General features: G+C 45.2%; 1 protein-coding gene across 1 annotated transcript; it reads right to left on the reverse strand.

The window, feature by feature from the left end:
- Positions 1 to 7,022: 7,022 nt before the first annotated feature.
- Positions 7,023 to 17,213, reverse strand: LOC309416962 (3 beta-hydroxysteroid dehydrogenase/Delta 5-->4-isomerase-like; the record flags this gene model as incomplete). The annotated part of the gene is made up of 3 exons (XM_082014349.1): positions 7,023 to 7,916; positions 11,446 to 11,618; positions 17,060 to 17,213. The coding sequence occupies 3 exons, from the start codon at positions 17,211 to 17,213 to the stop codon at positions 7,110 to 7,112; spliced, it is 1,134 nt and encodes a 377-aa protein (XP_081870475.1). The 3' UTR covers positions 7,023 to 7,109.
- Between the last annotated feature and the right edge of the window lie 8,711 nt (positions 17,214 to 25,924).

Here is a 25,924-nt window from a genome sequence, read left to right on the forward strand (position 1 = left end):
TTAAGTACCTCAGCCTTTTCCTCATCCTTGGTGCCAATGTTCGTCCCCTGCATCCAATAAAGGATGGATTTTCAAGGAGATTGCAGGAAGGGATCCCCCCATGAACATCTCCAAAGGTGAGGAACACACCAGATTAATTCAGTACCTCCGTAATGTGAAGCTGGTAAAGTCACTTCTTCATTGAGTTTACAACCAAGTGTCATCATTGATTGTCAGGGATTAAGGATGGGAACAATCCTGAATCTGTGGGTGAAGAAGGGGTGTTGGCCTCTGAGTCCAACCTTAAACTAGGGTTTAGTAAAGGCTCACAACCTCTAAGTCCCTTTCCTTATCTTGCTTTCTTGCTGAGCATTCATGTTGGCTTCTCTTTCATTAACATGATGAGGCAAATGGTGGGAATGAAGATGACAGTCTACTAGCAGATGATCCCGAGAACATGAAACAATATGAGAGATCACTGGAGGCATTTGAAGATAATACTTTCCAGAGGTGTAGCAAGGCAGAGGCCTATGAGTGCCAGCAGGTGTCAGAAATGCATCAGAGGGACCTCCTTGAGGAGAGACAGGATGATGGCATTCATCTAGAAAAGGCCTTTGAGGCCCTCTACAGCATCCTTCTCCACCCAGAAGATGCTATAGGAGACGATCACTCTGGATACATTGAGTGTGAGGAAATCATCAGTCAGACATGAAATCTTCAGCAGCGTGAGGCATCCCAGACAGAGAAATCCCACAGATGTCCCAAATGTCACAAGGGCTTCAGGTGGTGCTCTGATTTAATTAAATACTGTAGAACCCACACATGTGAGAAGCCCTTCATATGCAGTGAGTGTGGGGAAAACCTCAGGGTGAGCTCCCACCTTATCTCCCACAGAGGAGTGCACACAGAAGAAAGGCCCTACCCTTGTCTCAACTGTAGGAAAAGCTTCAGCCAAAATGCTCACCTTAGAAATCACCAGAGAGCTCACTCTGGGTAGAAGGCCCTTTGAATGCATGCAATGTGGAATCATTTCTTGACACTGGCCCAGCACCAGCGAACCCACACAGGTGAGAATCCCTGTGTGTGTTCCTAACATGGGAAGTGCTTCAGAGTGCTCACGCCAACAGACACCAGCGAGTCCACACAGAAGAAGAACCCTTTGTGTGTGCTGAGTGTGGGAAGTGCTTCCAAAACAAGACACACCTCAAGCAGCCGTGTAAACTTCACCTGAAATAGACAGCAAGACAACATTTCCCTTGGATCTATGAACATTAGTGCCTTGCCTTTAAAAAAAATAAATTAGATTATAAATTCTGTCATGTGACTGAAAGAAGGAAGAAACCACCAAGAGGAGGAGAGGGTCTCTGTCACAGTGTGAGTAGGCTGCTGATGAGGTGGGAAGGGGCTGTCAGAGTAGGAACAGAAGTGGGAATAAGCTTCCCATCAGCAGGAATGGCTTGTCATGGGGATTGAAGGAAGGCATGCGGTAACAAGAAATAGGGAGGAAGTTTAGCAAAGGAGCTGATTGTTGGGAGCATGGTCCTTGTAGGGATAAAAAGATCCCACTGTCTTACTGAGAAGGCAAAAATGACAAAGTAGGCTCCGACAATGGGGGCCCACATTTGGGAAATGAGTCACTTACTGAACTGCAGAAGAAAAGTTGTCCTGTATTGTCTCTGTCAGTGCCTGTAGGTATTTTAGGAGCTCTGTTAAACCTGGGCAAAAATGTCCCAGTTTTCTGGTATGTATTGTAATATTCCAGCTCTTTGATGTGTTAGGTGCCTTCCCCTATTAAATCTCTGCTCTGTGGTTCTCCTCCTTCCTTTCCTGCTATATTTCTGTGTGCCCTGATTGTCCTTTCTACTACTTCAGTGACAGAGCAGCTGTGGCTGTGCCCATCATCAGTCTCACTGGATGTTAGGATGGAATCTCACAAGCCTAGAAAAACAATGGGTAGAACTGTTAAACACCTTCTTTTTGCTTTTCTGAGCAGGGTTTCATAACTGCCTTCAGCAGTATTTTGTCTTACACATTCTGAGAGCTTTATTCAACCCTGGAGGGAACTGAGATAACTATTGTATATGTAAATATATGGAGCTGATCTGGAGCTTTACTAGCAGCACTCAAGAGGGCTGTGAATTTTACGTACTTGGGAGTCTTTTGAAGGCTTATGGCCAGCTCAGAGCCTTCTGCCTAGGAACAGAGTGCAAGCGGGCAACTAGAAGGGAGTGGAGTATGAATGGAGGTGACTGGAGGCCAACAGGCTGCAAACAGAGGAACCCAGAGGGGAATGCAAATGGAAATAGAAATGGGGGGAACTGGAGGGGAACAGAGTAATGAACAGTGAGGAATGGAAAGGAACCATCTGGTGAGAATAAAACAAACAATTCAGGAAACTGGAGAGGAAAAGAACGTGAATGGTGAGGCTCAAGAGGAAGAAGGCATGAACACAAGAGCTGTAGCTAAACAGTTTTTCACTAGAAAACTCATTCTAGACAAAATGAGAACGTGAAGGTAGGGGAAAAGCACAAATGGAGGGGACAGGAGAGGAAGAGAGCTCACTCAGAGGGATCTGACAGGGATGAGAATGGGAATAGTGGGGAGTGGATGAAAACAGAAGGCAAATAATCATTTAGTGATGGGAGGGGAATAGAGCATGAACATGAAATGAGCTTTTTCTCATTTACCTCAAATTTAGCAATGCTCTCAATTGTATCCACCAGCATTCTTGAATGCGGATGGACATTCTGGATGGATGGACAACCAGATGGGTAAAAAAGAGTGGTTGAATGATTGGGGTCAGAAGGTTGTAGGTAATAAGTGAGGTACTGCAGAAGTCTATCCTGGGACCTGTCTTGTTGCCCGTCTTTATCAGTGACCTGTAGGAGGCAATGGAGTGCACTCTTGGCAGGTTTGCAGGTGACACCAAATGGGATGAAACAGCTGACATGCTTGAAGGCAAGGCTGCCTTTCAGAGGTATGATGCAGGCTGGAGGAACAGGCCAAAAGAAACCTTATGAAATTCAACAGGGACAAATGCAAAGCCATGCATTCAGGCTGGAGGCTGACCGGCTCGGGGCAACTCTTCTGAAAAAGACCTGGTAGACAGCAAGCTGTACATGAGGGAGCAGTGTGCCCCAGGAGCAAAGGCAGCAGGCAGTAACCTGAACTATGTTAACAGGAGCATAGTCTGCACATGGATGGAGGGCAATGATTATCCCCCTCTACACAGCAACAGTTTGGGGCCTGTAATGTAATGCAGGGAAACAGAGCGGGCACAAAGTAGGTTGGAGGGGAAAAATGCATGAGAGGAGTGGAGAGGAGCAGGGTGTGCGTAAAGGGGAATGAATGGAAATAAGACTCCGTGTGCAGGAAATAGGAACAGTGTCTGTGGAAGGGAGTGGAGGGGAAGAAAGCACAAAAGGCACAGAGAAATTAAGTGCAATGCCCCATCTGCAGAGAGAGGTGAGGCCTGAAAGGACCAGATGACTCTTCTAGATCCTAAAGCAGCAGCCCCCAAAGTGGTGGTTCTTCTTCCCTCTCTCCCAAAGCCTCTCATGGAATAGGCCCGACTGAGAGAGGGAAAGTTCCTTCAGTATGTATGTTTGGTAATGTCACCAAGGCAGAAAAGGTGAATCCTGGAGGTTTGAGCTCTGATGGTGTGAGGGCAGGGGGGCAAAGGGGCTCGGAGAGAAAGTGGAGGGGTTGGACACCTGGGTACCCAGGGAAGGCAGCTGGGCCTTTGGGTTAGAGCAAACCCCACTCTTCTGTGTTCCTGGTTTCCCTCCGTCAGGGAGCAGGTTTTTAGACAGCAAGACATTGGGTTGCCTGGGACAGCCACAAGGTGCAGAGCCCATCTTTCTCTACTTGTGTGGCGGTGAAAGATGCATGAACTGAGAGAACTGGCAGGGAACAGCGCGCAGCTGGAGGGGAGAGGAGTGGAAAAGAGCACCAATGGAGGGGTCTAGAGGGGAATGTAGTGAGAACAGAGGGGGCTACGAGGGGTAAGCGTGCAAATTCAGTTACTGGAAGGGCAATGGAGCATGCACCAAGAGGACTGAAGGGGAGCTGAGGGCAAAGGAACAGGATGGGAGGTGAACAGAGCTCAGTGGGAACTGGAGCTCAATCTGGAGTTGAACAGAGCATGTACGGAGAGGTCTGAAGGTGTAATTGTTAGCATACAGCCATGATTATTAACAACACTGGTAGGTAAGACATGACCCCTGCCTGCAAGTTGCACCTGGAGTCCTTACTGTCTATCCTTCATGGGTGAATCGTTCTCACCAAGAACTACTCGGCAGTTCGGAGTCCTGCTGGGTAGCGAACAGACTTGGTTTTAGCAGTGTTTTAGAAAGAAATTTTAGGGCATATGAATGAAATTAAGTGCCCTAAAAGTGGTCCGTAGCTAGACACTGAGACTTACCCATCTGAAGCGGGCACAGCAGCAAGGCAGAAGCAGACTGACTGTTTCTCACACCAGTGTGCCTTGTGCAGCTGGCAGCAGCTGGATGAGGGGTGCCTGACTGCTGCCATCGGTATGAGTGGCTGACTGATGTGGGATTGATTTGACCTCATTCGGTCAATATGGAGGCCTAGGTTTAAGCAAAACTGGCAAATCAATCAGGAAATTGGGCTAACTGCAAAGCTAAGCAGCAGGAGTTGATCCTTCCAGCCAATGGCTGTGAACGGGAGACTATCTTAAACCATATTTTATTGGCTCCCTTTCTGGATAGGGCAATCACCCAGCTTATAAAATATTTTGTTTAAAAACAAGGTTGGCCCAATTATGTCCAGACCACAGCAACTACTAAAACCATGTAGAGAGGGCTCCCCAAATTACTCTCCATTTGTCTGTCATGCACACAAGATTTGTGCCTCAGGTGATTCCATGCCACCACATAGCTGGTCCTTGACTCTCTGTCAGCAGCTTGCTTCAAAGTGCTCTGCAATTTTCCAATTTCCTTTTCTGTTACAGAAAAATAGGAAACTTTGGCTGCTACTTAAGTTCACTTGAGTGAGCAGCTGTGACAGTGAAAGGTGCTTCAGTCACAGGTTTCTTGCCCCTGTGGTGGAAGTGTGACAAGAAAACAGAGCATGTGCCCGAGCTGCCCTTCTGCATGGATCTGTGCCAGCCAGCAGGCGGGAGCAGCTGAGACGTAAGCACTTGGGGCTGTTCTGTTGACTTTGCTACTGGGCAAAGGGATGAGACAGGACCTTTGTACCTTTGTAAACTGCTGCCATAAGATCAATTGGGCCAAATCATGGCCTCTCTGGGGAATTAGTTTATTATTAAAACTATCTTTACTTTTCTGACACGATGTTGAGGCATGAGAGACTCCTAGCAGTGGTTATACAGCTGATTAGCGGTCCTCACACTGATGTGCTGCTTGTCTGCCATGAGCAAAATCAAACGTGTTAAGTAATGTCTTTTTTTTCAGTTTTTAAACTCCAGTGCACACATCAGCTTGCTTGGCACAGAGTCTATTCAGGAGTTTGCAATTCCAAATTTCATTTTCAAGTCCCTTATTCTTTAAGATAGCTGCAAATTTCCTCACACTCCATCAGTCTCTAGAGGAGAGATCACTGATACACTATATCAGCATATAGTGTAGCAGGGGATGGGTCTCCTTCAGCATGGGATAGATCTGTGTACTCACTAATAAAGGAGGAACTCTGTTGGAGGTGTTAACAGTCCTGCTTGCTCAGTGGAGAAGGGTAGAGGCGTTGACATGGTTATCTCTGAAGTGATGGCATTCAGATAACATCCACAAGACTAGTTTGCTGAGTGGTTACAAAGCCTTCAAAGGGAGCCTGGAAAACTTATTTCTGTGTCCCCAGAATATGACTGGAAGTTCTGGTGGCTGATATTCTACTGCTTCAGATCTTACATACTTAATCTAAGATGTTACTAAAGAAAATGGTAATATTTGTACTGGGACTATCTAGTATGTAGGGCACTAAATAATTAAACTCAACACAGACTTTAAGCTGCCAGCATCTCTGGAAATGTGATTTATTTACATTAGTACTGAGTCAGGTAAAATGTTTCTGTTCACATCATCCTGAACAGAACAGAGAAATTCCCATCTTTTAGAGCTGTTTTCAGCAAGTGAGCTGTATGTTTAGGAAGCTGTGCTAGATCACATCAATTTGTTCAGGCAAGTTCTACAGTTTTGGCCAGAAGCTCAAGTTACACATTCTGCAGAAACTCATATGGCCATCAGAAAAGCACAGGGACAGTGCATGTGCATCTATCAGCTAAAGTTAGCCTTTGTTCCCAGCTGAAACCTGGAAATAGCATGATTTTTTTTCAGCACTTTTTTCCCCTCAGTGTTCACAAATGTCTTGACTCTTCAATGGAAGCCCTTCAGTGACAAAGGCTGTCCTGCAATATTTTTCTCCTTTTCATCTTGTAGAAGCTGTTGCTCTGCTGGGCAGACATCAGATTTATAGCAAAATTGGTAACTAGGAAAATGAGAATGGATGAAGAAGTCTTCACCTGACCAAATCTCCCCCTTCTCTCCTCCCACAAACCATCCTAAATAAAACTATGTTGCCCTTGCATTGTGCTTTGGCCTCACAATGCTTACAAGCGCCCAAATTTGCTCTCAAGTTTGACTGTCAGGTGAATGGCACATGAAACTGAGCAATGCTCTTGAAAAAGTGAGCAAGATTTGTATCAGCTTTTGCAATCAGATGGCTTCTACTGCTGCATAAGTAAAGCTGAGTGAGTAGGGTATAGCTAAGTATTACATATTTGTAAAGTGTAATCATAGTTCAAGGATGGATTGTGCCCTTATTGCTTTACAAAAGCCTTAAAGGTGGCATGGAGCGAAAAGAAGGGCTGACATGTTCACACTATGGACTGTGTGGAGTCTTGTTAAAATAATGTCTTTGTGCTTCACAAGATGTAGAAGCGGATGTAGACTATACAGTAAAGTTACTCTGATGAACAAACAAATAAACATTTCACTTTTATTTATTCAGGGTCGGGATGGTGTGGGGATGAGTGGGCTGTTACACAAAGTCTTCATTTAAGTGCTTTGTAGTTTGCTGCTGCTGCTGTTCACCCATCCCTCCTCTGGCTCAAGGCCCTACTTGTTTAGCCAGGTCTCAGCTCCTCTTAAGACTCAGGCAGTCTTGCTTTTCAAGTACTCCCTTCTTTGTGGGACCATGGAGGCAATCCACTGACCAGTGCACTGCTTGGCCTCTTCCCACGTGTAGTGGGGCATGTAGCCAAAATCCTTCTGTGCCTTTCTGTAAGAGAAGGTGAATGGGGTGTTCAGTAGAGTGACCAGGTGACGGTTGGTGGAGGGGATGTATCTGACAATGGGCCGGAGCAAGAAGCTTACGATCTCCAGCAGCAGCGAGAAGTAATACAACATTGTCAGAGGCATGGGGAGCTGGGGCTGAATTCCAAACCCCAGCTCCTTGGTCAGCTCGTAATTTAGATCTGCATAGCTCATATGAGGAGTGTCATCTGAGATGTAGTAGAACTGCCCTCTGATGTGCTCGGCTTTCTGTGGGACCTGCAGTGCTTTGGCTGCCTGCACATGTGCCCAGGCAATGTTCCCCACATAGACGGGGTTCACCAAAGCCTCCTTCCTGGAGAAGCGCAGGTAGACATTTTTGTTCAACAGACACTTATCCAGATGACCTTGAAGAAAAGGGCATCCTTCTCCAAAAATGTACATGGATCTCAGGGCACAAGTCATCAGCATGCCACCATCCTTTAACACCTGGCCGTCTGCTTTCAGCACAGAATCCTCTGCCAGTCTCTTACTCTGGGCGTAAGGAGAATTTGATACACTCTCATAAACTGTATCTTCATCACCATTGAAAATTGGGTCACCTTTGCAGTTTGGACCTGTCACTTCTATGGTACTGGTATATATGAAGTGCTGGACATTACAGTAGACACATGCCTCCAGCAGTAGCTGAGTACCTTCAAAAGAGAAATATGCAAGTCAGTCTAGAGTTCTCCATGCAGGGAAAAGTGGGCTTTTTAGATCAGAATCAGCATCTCTGGCCTGAGCTTGGCCAAATCTCCCCTCTCTGCAGCTAGAAGAATCCTGTCCTCAGCAGAGCAGCATGTTCAATGAAACTGAACCTGCTCTGCATCTGTATTTAAGTGGTATCAGTGCACTCACTGGAGTTAAACAAGGATGAACACTTGGTCTTAGCTGCATGTTATGGTTTTTTTTATGTCAAGAGTAAAATTTTGCTCTTGCTTAGGTTACCATGGATACTGACCACAGATTCAGGGGCTTGTGCCTGTTGGTTGTATTGACTTGGCTTAAGGCAGAGAACCTTCAGAAGCTGCCACTCTCATTAGGTACCATCCATCTGTATGCTGAAGCCCCTGTTTCCAGGCTTGAGGGATGCTCTTGGGTGGTTTGCTATGCAGGGACAGAATTAATGTGGGACCTGAAGGTTTGCTCCAAAATTATTTTCTCTCAGTGGGAGTCATCCACTATTCAATTGGCTTGATACCACGTAGTCAAAGATCATAGAGTAGTGTGCAGTGAGCAAAGTGATGTTTGTATGCCTCCTTTTTTGGAGTATTCTAGCTTTTATTTGCAGTAATATAGGGTTTCTTACTTTTAAAATCCTGTCATAACATTTTTATCAAGGAAAGCAGAGGTAAGCTGGCAAATTCAAGGTCTTTCAAATAGCCAAGAGGGTTAAGCTAGGAAAGCACATTCAAGAGGTAAACAAATGCTTTAATAAATGGTGTTGTTTTAATTACAAGTAGACTCTTTTCTTTCTCTTCTGAGCTTTGAGACAAAAATTGCCTTATTTGTTGTGCATGGTGTAATGAGAGAGATTATGTGTGAAAGAGCCAGTGACTTGGGAACGGAAGATACAGCTCAAAGACATTTGAAAATGTCTTTGGCAAAGGAACATTAACCAAAAATGACTGATATGATGCCAGAATGGTGTGGCCTAAAACCTAAGGGATAAAGTCAAAGACTAGCAATGAGGCACATAAATGTTCTAACAAGTCTGCTCAGTCTGTTACAACTAAAGGCAGCACAATGCAGAGCAGGCTGGCATAGCTAAAGAGAATATAATGAATAAAATAAGTTCAGAGGACCAAGGAATACTGGCAGCAAAATATGGATCTATTAATGAGTGAAGAATGATAAGAATTATTGAACTGAATATTGCTAGGGCACCAAAATTCCTTTTTTCAAGCTTGAACAAGAAAAAAAAAGAAGTTGAAACAAATGGAAAATAAATCTGGATGAGGCCTTAAGAAACACTGAAAAAGAGGTTACACAGAAAAAGAAAAAAGGGTTACACAGCCAGAAATAAGTTCACATGAAAACTGAGTTCATGCAAATCACTATGTTTAGGTGACACACAAGCCAGAGTCATCTGGAAAATTAATTAATTAATAAAATATATTATTGTAAAAATTTATAGCTTAATACCTTCCATCAATGCTGTTTAGAAAGTGAGGGAAAGTAATAAAGTGCAGAAGGGCTAGATAAAATCAAATGAGATGATAACAAATTTTTAAAAAAGCAAACATAAAATTATCTTGACAGTTGGTATCTGTTCAAGAACAATTTCACCCAAATAAAATATGTTTTATTTGAAAATCAATGTTATATGTAAAAAATGAAAAGGTTCTTACAGTAATGGGAATTTGAGCATCTTTCACATGTAATAAAGTAAATGCAATATAATATAATAAAGTAAATCTTCCATGGAGCAGGTCTCCAAATATCGTTTGCACACAAAGCCATTCTGGCTGAGAATCTGATTCACAGAGAGTACTTTTGTTTGGATTATATTTAGTTATTTTCTTAATTTCCTTCCTTCTAAAAATGTGCTTCCCTTCCTAAAAGGATATTTTTACTCGGAGGCATTGTGTGGCGTGTAAGGCAGAGGAAAGCCCTGCATCTTGGCAAGTTTAACTTGTTTGCTTCTGTTCTGGTTTGTGAGCATCCACATCTGGTTCCTTGACACATTTGTATTATAAAAGTTCTGTTTTGTAGGTGAAACAAAACTTTCACCCTGCGAGTCTGTGAAGTACGTAGCAATGTCTTGGCTGGTCAGGAAGCCAGAAGAGCATCAGACTGGAAACAGAAGGAAATAGAGAAGAGGACTGCAGTATTTACTGACTGACCTTAGGGTCAGTTTGCTCTAGGAGCAGGACTGGTGTGTGCTTTCATTCTACCAAATATTAGCAGGTAACCCTCAGTGGGCTTATTTCAACCACAGGCAGACTCTGCTGGGGGAGCTTGAAAGATTTATGAAACCCTAGATACTTTGTGCTTAAGTCTAAAGCTGCCAAAAGGAACGATGGGGCAGACAAATAAACTCTCTAGCTCTGACTCCAGCTAGAGAGCTTTCTGCTTTTGGGACATTTTAATATTTGTTTGGGGGTTTGTTGTTGTTTTTTCCCCAAGGGTTTAGGCAAAACATTCTGCTGTGAAAAACAGATTGTAGCAGGAGTACAGTTATAAAGAGAGAGCTTTACAGATCCTCTTTCTGAACTACCATCCCTGTGTATTTATTTTTCATGCTACCGAATCCACAGGTTTACAGGAGCTTGCCTTTCTGCTTTTCTCTCCTGGCAGGGACCTAATATGCTGCCTGTTGGGCTCTAACTTGTGGTCACTGACAATTTGTGGCTTTGAGCAGAAATGAAAGGGTCTGCAAGCTGAATGTATGGGCAATGAGCAAGGCTAAAACAACCAAAATGCTATCCCACTGTTTTTAAGGTGCACGTAAGAGGCAACTCAGCTACAAAGAGTACTCTTGCTCTGAACACTGGTGAGTAGCCAGTATGTATAAAAGTGCTGCCTGTAGAAATATGTTCCTTATTTTTCTGTGAAGAATCCCTGAGTGTGTTGGGGGATTTTTAATGATAAGCTCAAGGGGGGAGAACACCTGCCTCTCTGAACTGCATTCATGCACACACAGACATAACGGCAAATGGGAGGAAAAGGAGATGAAGGAGAATAGGAAGCATAGAGCCACAGGGTCTGGGACATTAGCAATGCAAGTTTGCTGTAATTGCAGCCAAAACCTATAGTGTTTATAAAAACTCAAAAATGTACAGAGTCAGTGATGCTACATGGTGAGGGAGAATAAGAACTGATTTTCTCAAATGTGCACTGGGATTTCAGAGGTGAATTGAAAGGTCCACTGAGCATGGGATTATGGCCATCCCCTCTGAGGGCAGAGCCTGTGCAGATCTCAGGATGGGCATGTGTGACAAGAATGAATGATCCTGCAGTGCCCTGCAGTGGGAGACGGGTGCACGCTGACTGTGGGGAGGGCCAGAGCTGCACAGGGCAGCACGTGTGCATGCTTTGCGCTCACAGGTATGGCTGTGCAAGATGCAGAAAACCCAATTAATCTGGCTCAGAAGAACAGGTCATGTGCTCCCTTTCCTGAGCCGATGATGATCAGGACATAGTAGACCTGGGTTTGAGAAAGGTGCTTCACCCACTCACCTGTTACATTGACTTCCCAGAGCAGCTGCTTCTCTATGAGGCCCAAGGTGTCAATGATGGAAGCCGTGTGGATGACGAGGGAGACCCCCTGACAGGCACGGTGCAGGAATGTCACATCTCGGATGTCCCCTTCCAGGATTTTCACCTCAGTCTTACCCTGGAACTCTGCAAGGGCAGCAGAAAACAAAGAAAAAGACCTTACAGGCATCTTAAGAAGGGCACTGGAAGGAGTGGTGAAGGGCTGTGTGGAAGCTGATGCTGTGCCTGGGAGGTGCTGACCGCCCAGGCAGAGGAGCGATACTTTAAGGCTGGCAAAACAGACGGTGTTTTCCAATGGCTATATTGTCAAGTGCTAATTACAGTGCCATTAGAAGTCTATGTTGCATTACTTACCACATTTTTGGAGCCAATATTCAAGATGGTTCTTTTTTTTTTAAAGAGAAATCTTTCTCACTGCTAGCAAGAAGCTTGAAGCTTCCTTCAGGTGTGACTATTGTAAAGTTCACAGAGGCAGTAGCTTTAGCTGCGCATGTTCCAGTGACTGGCTACTTATGAAAGTGTTAACCCAAGTACACTGAACAGCCAGGCACTGCATGCTCCTGTCTTCAGGGTGATGAATGATCTCTCTCCACCCACAGCATGTGTGCACAGAGCTGTGTTCACACCTATTTTCTGCCCCTTGACCTTGCCCATATTGCAGCTCTTCTATTACATAATTTACAGTTCTGACATCTTTTTTATGTACCTCAGCCAGGACTTACTGTGCCTCTTCTAACTCCAGCTTTGGCTCCATTTCAGCGTCTGTGCTGTGGGGTCGTGTTTAGCATGCACATCTTTCTGGTCCAAATCTGAGCTCTCAGGGCTGCTCTCCTGAGCTACCTCAGCCCTGACTTGCTTTAACTCCTGCTCTTCAAGTCCTCTCCCTCCCCAGCAGCTAATGTGTGTGTGACGCTGGTGGAGCTCTAGGTCTCCGAGCCATCCTTGCCCTAAGTTTTGCTGGGCAGATGCATCCTTTATACAGCCCAGAACCACGCTAACAAAATCGAGCCAGCACAGGATGACTGCCTGGAGAAATTTATAGTCCGAGGTGATGCTGCTCTGCTGGGAAGTCTGCTGGCCTGGCTGCAGCTATGCCATGGGAGAGGGGAGGACTTTCTCAGCATGACCCCCAGCTTTTAAGGAGGTAGTGTCATTCCAGCAAGTCCTCTCGCGAGCCTCTGCTGTGGCTGCGCTAGAGGGCTCCCCAGGCACAGCAGATCCTGTCTTCTTCCAGCGTAATCAAATGCCCGTTTTAGATAAGAGACGAACCTGATCAACTTATACAGCTTTTAGCCTCAGCCGTGGCTGAAATCTCATGTATCCTAGTGCTTTGTCACCAGCTCCAAAGTAGGTGGTATTTCATCCCATGTCTTTAATGGAGAAACACTGAGAGAGACAGCTGCTGGGATCTGGAACTGAGTGGGAGTATCTTTTAAAATGGTTTTATCTCATTATCTGTGTGGCACGCTAGAAGTAATCCTGTATTAATTTAACAATTATTCTGATGCAACAGGCTTGAGGATCTTTTTTTGTTTCATCATGGTCAGTTGGTCTGAGATGTGAAATTTGTGAAACATTTACAAAACTGTTACTAAATCTAGAGTTACTGCCCTCCCAGCACAGTCACAGCCACATGCTCTCTTATTCCCCTTTAGTTTACAGTGTGAATTCATTTCCTAGGGCTCCGTTTCCAGAAGGTTTACACTGACCTCTACTTGTATGGATGCAAAAGTGTTAGACTATGGGGCTAGGCTTTTTGCTAAGCACTGGCAGTTAGATTTTCGCTAATAAACATTAATCTTTGTACAGCCCTTAGATTGTTGTTCTCCATGAGTAAGGCTTTGTGGGGTTGCAATAATCCAAAGGATTGAAATACATGGCCTTTACAATGTGAATTCTGACACGTGGCCCATTCAGAGTGGTTGCTGTGCCTGGGTGGGATTTAGGAAAATGGAAGTTTTTACGTATGCAAATCAAAGCTTTGAGGAAAAATACAAAAGAAAACTGTCCCTTTTAAAGCTGATCACAGGGGTAGTTGGTATCAGTCACTAGAAAGCGGCTGTCTAGCTGCTTTGTGCCTTGTTTGTGCTTGCAATTTAAGTTGTGTGTGTGATATGAAGCAGGAAAGCTGCTCCTCCATTCCACTTCATCCAGCAGAAGTTACCATGGTAAGTACAATACGGGCTTTGTTCACTTTACCTGCATCATCTAGATGTCAGGAATCAGCAGATTGATCTTCTTTTGCTCTGGGTGGAGAACTATTGCAAAACTACAGATGAGCTTGAAAGCAGAGAGAGGAAAGAAGAAATGACTGACAGAGGTTTCAATCTGACATGGACAGCAGTGAGAAACTTGATTTCCATCTGCACAAACCATTGCCAGGTATCAAAAAAGCATGTGTGTGTTAGGTGGAAGTGAGGAGAGAATAAATTCAACTCAGCTTTCCTTTTTTGCATACAATGATTATGAGAAAATACCTACCCACTGGGAAAGCTGCTTCTACTTCAATTGTTTCTGTGTCCTCTGAGCTGTAAGCAATGCTCCCTGCTTGCTACGGGGTAGTTTTTGCTTGGAAATGCAATGATTACTCAATAAAATTCAGGGTCCTGTTGTGAGCAGTCTCTGACTCAGCAATCCAGTCAGACTATTTGCCCTAAACTGTCTTTCTCTTTTCTATGTGTTGTTTAAAGTTCATGCAAACAGCAATGTCTGTGCGACTGACTTTTAGCTTGAATTTCTTAGTGCTCTTTTATAGAGGTCCTTACAGCTGTGGGGTGGATGGTGGGGAAAGGCACTCCTCTTGAGAGATCTCCACTTTCCTGGTTCATTAATATGTCCTACTTTGTGTATTCATAGGAGAAATTTTAGAATTGCGTTGTATTTTTAATTTGTAAAGGGTAAAGCAATTTATTGGCTGCTTCGGCCCAGGGAAGCTGAAATGTTTATTCTGTTCCCATTTCAGCTACTGGGATGTTCTGTTGCTGCTCTGTCTTTCTGTTTTGAATGCAGTTTTAAAGGCAAATTAATGCCAGCAACATTGAGCAGAAAGCCAGGAGGAAGTTTCCCAGAGCAGGAACTATCGCCCAGCAAAAATCCTGGGGAAAAAAAAACACATTCCTTTTCCCTCTACTTTCCTTCTACTTTGCAGCAGTACTGGGTTAGCAGCGCAAAAACACTCAATGCTCAAGCATCAGACAATCTCAGAAAAATGACATGAAATGAGGGTTCAGGGGGAGAGGGGGGAGATGTACAGAGAGATGAGACAAGGGGGAGTCAATGCCTTGAAATAGTGAGAATTCCTCTTGAGAACAGCCTAGGAGTTTCCAACTTTTCCAGAAGTGCCAGTGCAATAGTGAACAAAAAAAGAATTGCATAAGTGGAAGCACAGGAAAGGCAGAAAGATAAATTTGAAGTGGAGATGGGAGGTAGGAAACCCAAGGCACCAAACTACCATGTTCAATGTGACGTTCATTCTCAACCACACAGTGTAACTGGGTAGACTCCAGCTCAGAGCGCTTGACATTGATTGGATCCTCCTGGACTCCCTGGGGCTGTGGAAGACCACAAATACCACTGTTTTACGCAGACTGAGCGCGATGGTCAAGGTCTCAGCAGGGAAGCTGTTTGGACAAAAGAGTGTCTCCTGGCACGAAGAGCTGTAACTTGCACATACTCCGTGTCTTACTACACACAGCCCTGACTCTGTGAAGAGATACAGCAAGTAAAAGGTGCTCAAGAGCTTAGTGAGAAAGAAAACCACTCAGCTCTGCTCTTGACTACTCAAGAGATCCAAACAACATATGCTAGCAAGTAGAAGTCCCTGCAGTTCAGAAGACTCCAGCCCCACAGTCTTTGCAGGAACCCTGCATTTGGAATAGGAGGCACTGTGCTAGAGAAGAGCTTGAAAGGGAATGGCAGGAAAATATTTTGGAGATGTTACTAGAGGCTGATAGAGACAGAGGAGCTGCCAGTCAAAGTGCAGGGGTTCAAGGCTGTTCAAACACATCTGAGATGCCAGCCTGTTGTTCCTACTACCTGTTTGTGGGGCAAAAAAAACTCCAATGATAACTGATTTTTCCCTTCCTCCCATGCTGGTCAGATAGGCAGCAGGAATGTTGCAAGAACAGGAGAGGGAGTGCCTGGGCAGTGTTCAGCGAGGCTAAGGAGGGAGGGCAGAGAGCTTTCCTAGTAACAGAAGAAGAACAGCGAAACCTTTGCTGCAGCCCAGCCAAGACTGGCTCACACAAACAGTTGTTGTCCCTCCCCAGGAAGCTTCGTTATCCTCACAAAGCTCTCCTGGACGCAGGGCAAAGCAGATGCTTCTGTCGCTGCCCTGCTGCATCGGGGCTAAACCACACACGCTCCTGCTGCTGCGAGCGCTTCGGCCTCTACTGCAGCCGCGGGTTTTGTCGCTGTGGGAAGTGCCTGGAAGTCAGAGCAAGAAGGGCTGCTGCAAGGCTCAAGGGCATCTGGCAAATCTTCAGCCAGACGCTGAATGAGATTTAATGAGGAGGAAGTCCGAGTTGTATAAAACCATCCTCAAGGCTTGTGCAATTTGCAACAGGTTTATGATGCGCTGTTACTATTCTTTGATGACACTTAAACGCTTTATAGAAAGATTGCGGCTCTTTAGCAAATCGTATGGGGATACTCTGTAAGGGTTCCCATGTAGAACCTGCCTGTATAGAGGAAGAATAGTCTTGAGATTAAGATGTGATGGAGAAAAGCATTGTCAAGTAAATGTGATGTAGGGACTTAAGAATTTGATTGAATTTGGGCTCCTACATGCCTTTTTGTAGATGTGCTCAGAATCCCAGGAAATAGGATATTTAAAATATAATACTCTGAGCTGCTTTCCCCACCACGGACCATTTCTGACACTGGGCACATCACATATTTGTGCTGTCTCCAGTCCATTCAAATAGCCTGAGTCCTGACTTGCCCTTTGCAAATGGGTCCTGTGTCTTCTGTGCATGGCACAAAAGGGTTGTGCTCTCCAGGTAACTGCGATAATATTAATAATAACAAAAAATTTTAAAGATAACTCATCACAGCTCACAGCCAGAAGATCACTATTCACCAAACTAATCACAGGTTGAAGAAATGCATTAGCATCTGCACCCACAACTTTGCCACTGCCTTCCAGTCTAGCACATCAGAGCCCAGGACAGTACGCTCTGGGTTACAGTGCCCCCCCCCCCCACCCCAGCAATGCTTACGTTTTCCTTCCCCCCAAGCAGAAGTGTGAGATTTTTTCACTAATTTTGCTCTGTGCATTTTGGTGTAATAGAAGCCAGGTTGAAGGCAGCCTGTTTACTGTATGAACAGTATATAGGTCTCTCTTCCAATCTAGAGAAGTCTCAGGGTCTGGCAAAGAAAACTCTTGCTTTTGCGTTTTATGTCTGATTTCTGTGCCGAAGGCAGAGGGAAGGACAAAGCAAGGCTTCTTGAAATAAAACCTCTATCTGCAAAGCTGGTTTGGATGAGAGGTAAAGACTGCCAAGCTATCCACATGAGACGACAGCATGTAAAGTTGCAACACATAGTCCTCACGAGATGGTACTTACTTCCAAATCTCCTGAGTGCTTCATAGCTAAAGGATTTGTCCAGCAGTCGAATCTCAGCCAGTGCCTCCTCTTCTTCCAACAGCAAGCGGACAATCCTCTGGCCAAGAAATCCTCCCGCTCCTGTCACCAGACAGCTTACCCCAGCCAGGGACATTGCTCTGGGTTGCTCCTCAGCAGTGAACCAGCCGTCTCTTGAGCTTAGACCAGCTGGTTCACCTCCTGCCTGGGGAAATGAACACACGACATCAACCTCTGGAGTCTTTAAGAATCAAAGGGTATTACCAGAAGGAGAGACTACTGGAAAACAAACTCTCACTCCTGCATTAAACAACAATTTTTAAAGCTAGCTATTCCTATTCAGATGTAGCCTACACATTTTTCCATGCAAAGAAAAAACTGTTTACAATATATTACAAACTAAAGAAATTAACAAATATGAAAATACTCAAAATCTACTTCAATGCCAAACAAACCCCACAAAAGTCTGCCTCAATCCTTGGTTCCACCTCTCTAGCACTCAAGAAGCTGTAGGGGAGATTTGCCTGTATTTATATACCTCAGTCATTTTTCTTCCCCTCCCTCTTGCGTGCCTCTGCTGCAAGCAAATGTGGTGCTTCCACCCCCCCTCTCAAAGAGGAAAGCTCTGGATACAGCGAGGTCTGACCCTCGATGTTGTCCTGCATGCCTAAATCCTTGGAGGCTAAGCCCGCATGCTGAGGATTCTTTGTAACTGTGCTTGCTTGTATAATACAGTGTTAATATGAAGGTAGAGAGCACTAAAATTAAATGCAAATAGCAGGAGTAGCTGTTTATAATGGTTTGAGAAGTGGACTCTACTGCTGTAGTTTTTTTGGATACTGGGTCTCTGGTTGTAGCATGGGTTTCTCACTCTGTCTGTGCAAGATCGAAAACGAACCTCTGGGATTTTGTATTTTTTCAGTATACTCGAGGCATTTGAAGTGATGAAATGATCTAATGTACCATTAAAGTTAAATTAAAGCTGCGGAAGAAAAAGATTCACCTCTGAAATGTCTGGTGTGAGAGTACCTAGTTAAAATAAGGCGGTGGCTGGCCATTTGTGCCTTTGCAGTGAACTGTATCATTACTTTTTGCATCTCCAAAATACAGAGAAAATGCCCAGGTGTTTCTCCTTAGGGTTTCACTCCAGTTCTAGCAAAACTCTTTTCTAGTGTGAGACCAGGGCAGGGCTTAGGCATTAGCCTGAAACTCCGAATACTGCGCTGCCTTCCCCGGTCTTTGTGTACTGTCGGGACACGCTGAGGGGATGTTCCCTCTCTCATAGGGATAGGCAGCCATCCCTACTGGAGCAAGATGATAAACAGGTAGCCGCCTTAAGCGAGAAGGAAGTTACAAAGTAGCCCAGCAGCACGACTAATTAGGCTGAAATCACTGGAAAGAGGATCACTGATTTCAGGCACAGCTGGAACGGTTCTCTAAAAATGCTTTACTTGCATCTGTGTGACTAACTCCCAAACTCCCTTTTTTATTCTGTCATGAATTTTGTTCACTCATTCAAGAGAGCCCTGGAGAAAAGCTATAGAAGCAGCACCCCCACATCGTTACTTTATTTTAGAGCAAAAAGTGGCAGGAGGAAAGCAAAACCATTTCTGTTGGAGGAGAAAAGTTTCTAGCTGACACAGATTACAAAGTTTTGGCAACTGTTTCAGTCACAGCGTCCTTGAAAATCCTTCCCTTACCCCAACAAAGCTTTAAAAAATTATCAGTGTTTCTTTCCTTGGCTTCTCTCAGGCAGGACCTTGATGTTGTCTGTTCTTATCAGAAGCTGCTGAAAATTAATTTTGTGCAGTGCATGCATTTTGCAAGGAAAAATAACTGACCAAAGCCTGCTGCTGCAGTCGGTGTTCTCTGAAACAGTGCTTCCTTTTTACTGTTAGAAAAGAAATAAAATGACATTACTCAATTCGAAGGCAGACCTGCTGGTGCTTCCTGCGGTCTCACCTAGAGTTGACATTTTCACCTTGTCTTTCTTCTGGACATTGCTGGGTGGGGTTGCTGGGTGGCATGACACCTCCTCTGTGCTGCAAACATGACTGGCTCTGGTGTTGCCTGAAGGACACAGAGGCAGATGCTGGAATGGGCTGTACCCCTCAAAACTGTGGTCAATGAGCAATGAGGCCCAAGCCCACCAGACCCCTGACCGTCAGGGACAACATCACAGCTGTGTCCTTAATCTGGTGGTCCAGGAACAATGTTGATCTTCCGGCTTTATTGGTGCTTACTGTGACAAAGGTACTCTGGGGCAATGGCTGGCTTGCGTTAGGAGAACACATTTCCTTAGCCTTGTCACAAGGAGAAAAAAAGGTTTGGGGAGGTGTAGTGGAGATGAGAAGACAGTAAGAGAGAAATAGTGAAGGGAAAATTCCCAGCAGCATTGAGAACAAACTGTATCATGGTATTGGAGTCAATAAATGCAAGAACATTGCAGAGCATGGAAGTTTTAGATAGGATAAAATATACTTTTACCGAGGGCAATGCTGTTTAATTGTGCAATCAGGCAAAAGAAGCTATCTGTGAGTAAGAAAAGAAGAACGGATTGTTTTGTCCAGAAAAGAAGTCTGATTTAGGAAAGGGGTTTCTGGACTCTGTCCTGTGGCCCAGACTGATGAGAACTGAAGCAGGGAAAAGCTCATTAGTTAACTTGGACCTTTTGCTGTCTAAACATAGAGTAATTGTGACCAAAAAGCCACAAAAAATCCATGTGCTTCTCATGTGAAAAAATAATGTGTTTCTTCTTATCTTATGCCTGTAAGCTCAAAATGCCTAGATGCTGGCAGATTTGTGAAAGAGGGTGTACTTTGAGGTGTAGATTTACTCTAGGAAAGCTTCTCCCCTTCAGGGTGGGAGGCACTGTTCCCCTGTGGAAACATTTTCCTCTCTCTTCTAGTTACACATTGACAAAAGGCAACAAGACTTAAATAATTAACTTTTGGACAGCTATGCTGATTCAAACGGAATAAACACAAATTCCCACAGTGGGGAACAGTTTTAGGACACTTTAACCAAAGAATAAAGATAACCACCTTAAGAGGTCTCAATGCTTCTGTGTATTCAAACGTGACAAGGAAAATACCTGCTATTTCAGTAGTACCAAAATTCTTTTGGTAGAAGACAGAAAGTGTAAACTTTTATTACATGATCTTCAAGATCAGAAAGACTTACCTGTAGCACTCTTTGCTGTATTAGACAACACATGAGTTGGGCAATTAACTAGAAACAAACATTTAGTCTCATTTTCCCTTTAGTTTTAGGTAGAACTGTGTTTCCTCAACTGAAACTGATGAGTGAATTATATATTTAAAGGCTGTAGAAATTTGCACCATATGCCAAAGGAAAATGTTTATATTTGGATCCATTTTGTAGATAAACTATCCTTGTAAATAGACTGATTCCCTGTCCCTGCTACATGCTCCAGGGATGTTGGGAGGCAGCAGGGTTTGATTAGTCCTTAACCCACATGTTTACAATCTCTTCAGGCATAATTTTTTTGGAAGATTTGACCTTGCTTGAGTTTTCATCAGAGATATTCACAACAATCAAATACAGAAAGAAGGACAGAGTGTAGAAAGGGGGCATGAGACTTTTGTACACATTGACACAGGCTTAATCCAAATCGTAGAAAAGTTCCAAAGTCTTGGAAAAGTTGTAGGAAGGGCTTGTTCAATAGTATCTCAGCCTGGTTGAACCCTGTGAGCTCCTCTTTTAAGCTCACTCATCAAATAGCTTGCTTTTTCCCTCAGAAAATGCTTTCTGCAGCCTCTTTCACAGAGATTTAGGTGCTGCTTCTGCAGCTCCATGGTAGTTGATCATGGCAACACACTAGTCCAGCAGGGTACAGATCTGATGTGTGGCTCTTATTTTATGATTCTGTGATGTCCCCCAACAGTTTAGATTGAAAGGAGCCTCTGGAGGTCTCTGACCCAACCCCTTCTCACAGCAGCATCAGATTAGATGAGGTTGCTCAGGACCTTGCCCAGTCTCCATCTCTAAGGATGGAGACTTTGCAAACCCTCCGTTGCAGCATCTGACCACCCTCAGGGTGAATTTTTTTCCCCTAATTTCTAACTGTAATTTTCCTCATTGCAATTTTTGTCCATTGCCTTTCACGCTTTTTACTGCACACATCTGAGAAGTGGGGCTGAATCTTCTCTGTTCCTTCCGAGTGGTAAAAGATAGTGTTGTCATCCCCCCTCCTCCTACCTTTAGCCTCCTCAGGACTGAGCACAGCCAGTTGTCTCAATCTCTTCTTGTACATCCTTGAAGCCCATCAAAATGGGCAATATGGTGTTACTCCTCAGTCTTATCTGCCGGGCTGTCAGTCTGCCAGCAAGGTTTATTATTGCTGGAACAGAGAGGAAGGCCTCCATGTGAAGGCCTCTGGAAGATCACTGCAGACACTGTTATCTCTGTGAGAAATTCAGGTCTAAACACAGTGAGCTAACAGGGCTAGCTTCTCTCTTCTGCCTCCTCAAGGCCAATGTAAAGTAGGGCTGATGCAGAAGGTCACTTCTTGGTAGCGTGGCTCCTGCCGAGCATGCCAGGGAGATGGGCACCAGGGCATCTGCCAGCTGCAAAGCAGGGGCTCTGCACTGCTGCGAGCTGGCTCTTTGCCCCAGAAGTGCCACTCTGCCGTGGGCAGTGGCTGGCCCTCTCAACTGAAGAGCAGCTTTATCGTTTGCCCCCAGGATGCACATGCCCGATTCTGTAGTGGTTCCCTTTTGGTACTGATCCCTCTGGTATGACACTCACAAACCTGACCAGCAAAATCTTCCCTTCCCCTTAGTCCCGGAGGCATGCAGAACTATCCAAGGGTACAGGTATTGCTTCAGTTTTGGAATACATGCTGATCTGAGAGGAGAGAAGGGACTAGGAGGATATTCTATATTATTGCATAGTTCGAAAAATCCGATAGAAAAATTGTATGGCTGTAAAGGGACAATAGGAAGAGACTGGATGGAGATGAGACTGGTGAACAAGATATTTCATCTCTGTGGGGCTGCTCATTCCAAATGCCTACAGTCCTGGACTCCTACTGACCTTCATTTCACTTGTAGATGCTCCATGCCTCTTCAAATCTGGCTCCAGATGTACTCCACCAGACATCCAGATCACAGGAGCTGCAAATTAGTGGCCTCTGCAAACAATTCTGGTTTGAGATGTTTGTGCTATCTTATACAACAAACCTATAGAACAGCTTGTTGTCTGTCTACCTTTAGTGGGGTTCACATGTCCTTCAGCTCCACCTGCCCTCCTATCCTCCATCCCCCAACTTCAGTGCCATGGGGAAAACAGAGAAGGCGATCACAAAATAAACCATTGTGCTTATTTTCATGATGTGGCATTGCATTTCCCTCAAAAGAGATTTCAGTCTCATGGTACTCAACAATGGTGTAAATGAAGCCACCACAAATCAGCTCAGCAATGCAGACAGTTTCCATCACAATTGTTTCAGCTCCAGCAGACATCTCTGAATTTCTTGATATAGCTTTTCTTCTTCACAATTGTAACAATGACATGCTTTCCAGTATCTTATTTTGTTGGCTTTAAATGAAAGCTGAGACTCTGGAGCCTGAAAGTTTTTTCTGCCTCAGCAGAGCAGCCTTGAGCACTACCTCTGCTCCAAGGAGCACAGACTGCTGTGAGAAGCGGCATGAGCAGACCAGCCGTGTCGTGTGTGGAGCATTGACAGAGTCTGGCCACAGGTGAAAGATATCTAAGTGAAATGCAGGTAAGAAACAGATGATTTTTCAGTACCTGGATTCCTCCAAACAAAAGGGATTTCTTTTCAGTGAATGGGAGTGTAGAATAAGGAGCAAAGGCCTTGATAGTCATCTACCAGGGAGACAGAGGAGCTCATTTTCATGGGAACAGAGCTTAAATGCAATTGTCCCAGCCTCTCACCATCTACTTTCCCATTTTACAGCATCAGATCCAGGCAGCAGCTAAATTCTGGCACCTGCTCACTCTCACACTTTACATGCCCATGTCTAGGTCTTCTAGATCGTCCAGAAACAGATCTAAAAAAAAATCCCAATGCTCAGAGGGAGGTCACTGAGATGTACCAGAGGAAGCATGCTAGAAATCCTGCTCCTCTCCAGAGGTTAGCCAGATGTCTCAGGTCTGCCAGCAGGCCCCGTCAGCTGCTGCCATTTGCATAAGCTGGAAGCCTCCCTTTTAGTGAGTTTAGGCAACAAGCCTCGTTTCATTCTTCTAAGATACGTGCAAAAGGAGGTGCTTCTGCTGCCCCCCCTTTCCTTTGTACACCAGGAGCCAGTGGGGAATGTGCTCAGCAGGAGCTGGGTGAACACAGGTGCCTTCTCCTCTGCCGAAAAAGCAGCGCATCTTGTCTGCCAGCCTTGACAGAAGCAGCTCATAAGCAGTTTTGCGTGAGGAGAGCTGGCACCATCTTGTTTAAACTTGGACACACAGCACTCCAAACCAGGGTTAGGTCACTGTGCGGCCCTGTGCACCAGTGACCTCTGTGGCATTTTCCCCCAAGTAATCACTGGGTGGAGTAATGACCTCGCACCTCACCTTCCTCCTCATACACAGGACAACCTCAATCACTAGCCTACAAAGCATCACTCCTCCCTGCTTGTGGCCCCTTATTCTTCGTGCTTTTACTGAATGGTGCCAGAGCTCCAAGGGGAGCAGAGAGAGGTCCCACTTGGGGATGCTCATGCCTACTGCCCAGGGCAGTGCAGTTTGCAGGAGACCACCGTCTGAGGTTGCCTTCTGCTCGAAAAGGGAGCCTTGTGTGCATGGGAAGACTGGGAGGTGCACTAAGCAGAGGAGGTGCCCAGGAGGTTGGAACTTCTTTGGCACAGAGAGACATGTGGCATCCCATTGCTGCCCAGTATCACTCAGCCATTCTGTGCTGTCAAAAAGTGCCATAAAAGTAGCATCTGCACCAGTGAGTCTGGCCTCAAAAATTATTTATAAGAAAACAAGGCCAGGTGTTTTACCAGATATTTTGAAGATCATGTTGCATTTTTAAAAGATGAGGCACATACATTAGCAGTTTTAATGTATGTACAGTCCTAGTTTACCTAGCCTCATTTAACAGACCTGATTAAGCCCGGGTAGTTAAATCAGCTAAACTCTTTATGGAGATTCAGCTTATCTCCAGTTACACCGGCCCAATTCCCCACTGATTTACACGTCACGTTTATAACAAAGACCAAATGTGCACATGGGGTTTTAGCCATTTTAAATAGATTCATTCTCTTTGCACCTTTCCTTGGACAGCATTGTATAAAGATTAAAAACCAAGTATTGTTAAACTCCTCCTAGGGAGGAGTTCAGAGTAAATACTCATGCTGCAGCGTATTGACACAAACAACCCCCAGAGAACACCAGGTCCAAATAATACAACATCAACAGGCTTCTGCCCTGGCTGCCCTCACTCTGCCTCATCTCCGCTCCCCAGTCACTCCCTTGGCTCTGGGCAGCAACCGGCTTCCTTGCTCTCCTCTCTGGTCAGCCAGAAAGCAGCTCTGGCATTCCCACCAAAGGTCCACGACACTGGGAGACTCATGTTACTCAGCGATATAAAGAAATAATAGCGAAAGGTGAAAAGAGAACTAGAGAAAAGAAAGACGAGAGAAAGACGAGAGAAAGAGAGAGGAAGGAAGGAAGGAAGGAAGGAAGGAAGGAAGGAAGGAAGGAAGGAAGGAAGGAAGGAAGGAAGGAAGGAAGGAAGGAAGGAAGGAAGGAAGGAAGGAAGGAAGGAAGGAAGGAAGGAAGGAAGGAAGGAAGGAAGGAAGGAAGGAAGGAAGGAAGGAAGGAAGGAAGGAAGGAAGGAGAGAAAGCTCCCAGTTGTTATTAAGGACCCATCACCACCAGGTGATGGCAGGTGGGTGGCGCAGCAAGGGTGTGCTTCCTCATGGGGAGGCAAGACCCATGTCTCTGGAAGAAACCTGGACAGGGAAGGGATGAGCGCAGGTTTCTGTTACCTTGGGGAGCAAGGGTTTACGCCGTTCTGTGCTGGCAGCAGGCACACCACTGCCTCTGCACCGTCTTCCGAGAGCCGAGGCCACACGCTGCATGGGTGGTGCCGGCAGCTCCTGCCCGCTCTGTCAGCCTGTGCTGGCCGTGCTCACCCGTGGGCAGGGACTGGGGCACCGGCTGAGTTATTTACGCACTGCCGCAGACTTGTGCTGCGCTCTGGGAAAGCGTAGGTCCTGACCGCTGCTCAGGTGAGTTTGCCATGCAAGCTAACTACGTAGTGAAGGGAGAGGCTTTCTCAGCAAGGAGCACAGGGTGTTTCTTTAATTACTGGTGATTTCATTGCTATGCATTTAGAAGCAGTGGGTAAGAACTGCCCCCACCTCCAAAGGGTAGCTGGGGTGCCTGTTGGCTGATGCATCTTGTTTCTGTATCTGCTATGAATACACCCAGGAAAGCCCAAGCTATGGAAGGTATCAGCCACAACACTTACTGCCCCAGCGCGGGAAAGGTGTGCAGCTTGAGTTGCAATCAGACTTTCCACAACCAAGTGGAAGAAGCAAGGGACATAGTTTTCCATGTCTGGCTGCCCGGCATAACAGAGCTTGGGAGTAAGCTTTACCCGACACAGGTAATGCCATGGAACAGCCACTTTAAAGTAAATGTATTTAGGCAAGTAACAATTACCCAAAATGTTGAAGAACTCATTGATCTCAATAAAAGCAGAGAGAACAGCCTTTCCTAATCTCCTCAGAAGTTTCCTGAAGGCCTTATCAGATATTTATTGCACATTCAACGTTTTCACCTCCTTTTTCTCTTCAGTCTGGTTGGGACCTCAGCGTGAGCAGCCTCTGTTCAGTGGACATTGCAGGAGGCCGT

This window comes from Phaethon aethereus (genome assembly GCF_964289735.1).
Source record: "Phaethon aethereus genome assembly, chromosome: 1".
Lineage (NCBI taxonomy): Eukaryota > Metazoa > Chordata > Aves > Phaethontiformes > Phaethontidae > Phaethon > Phaethon aethereus.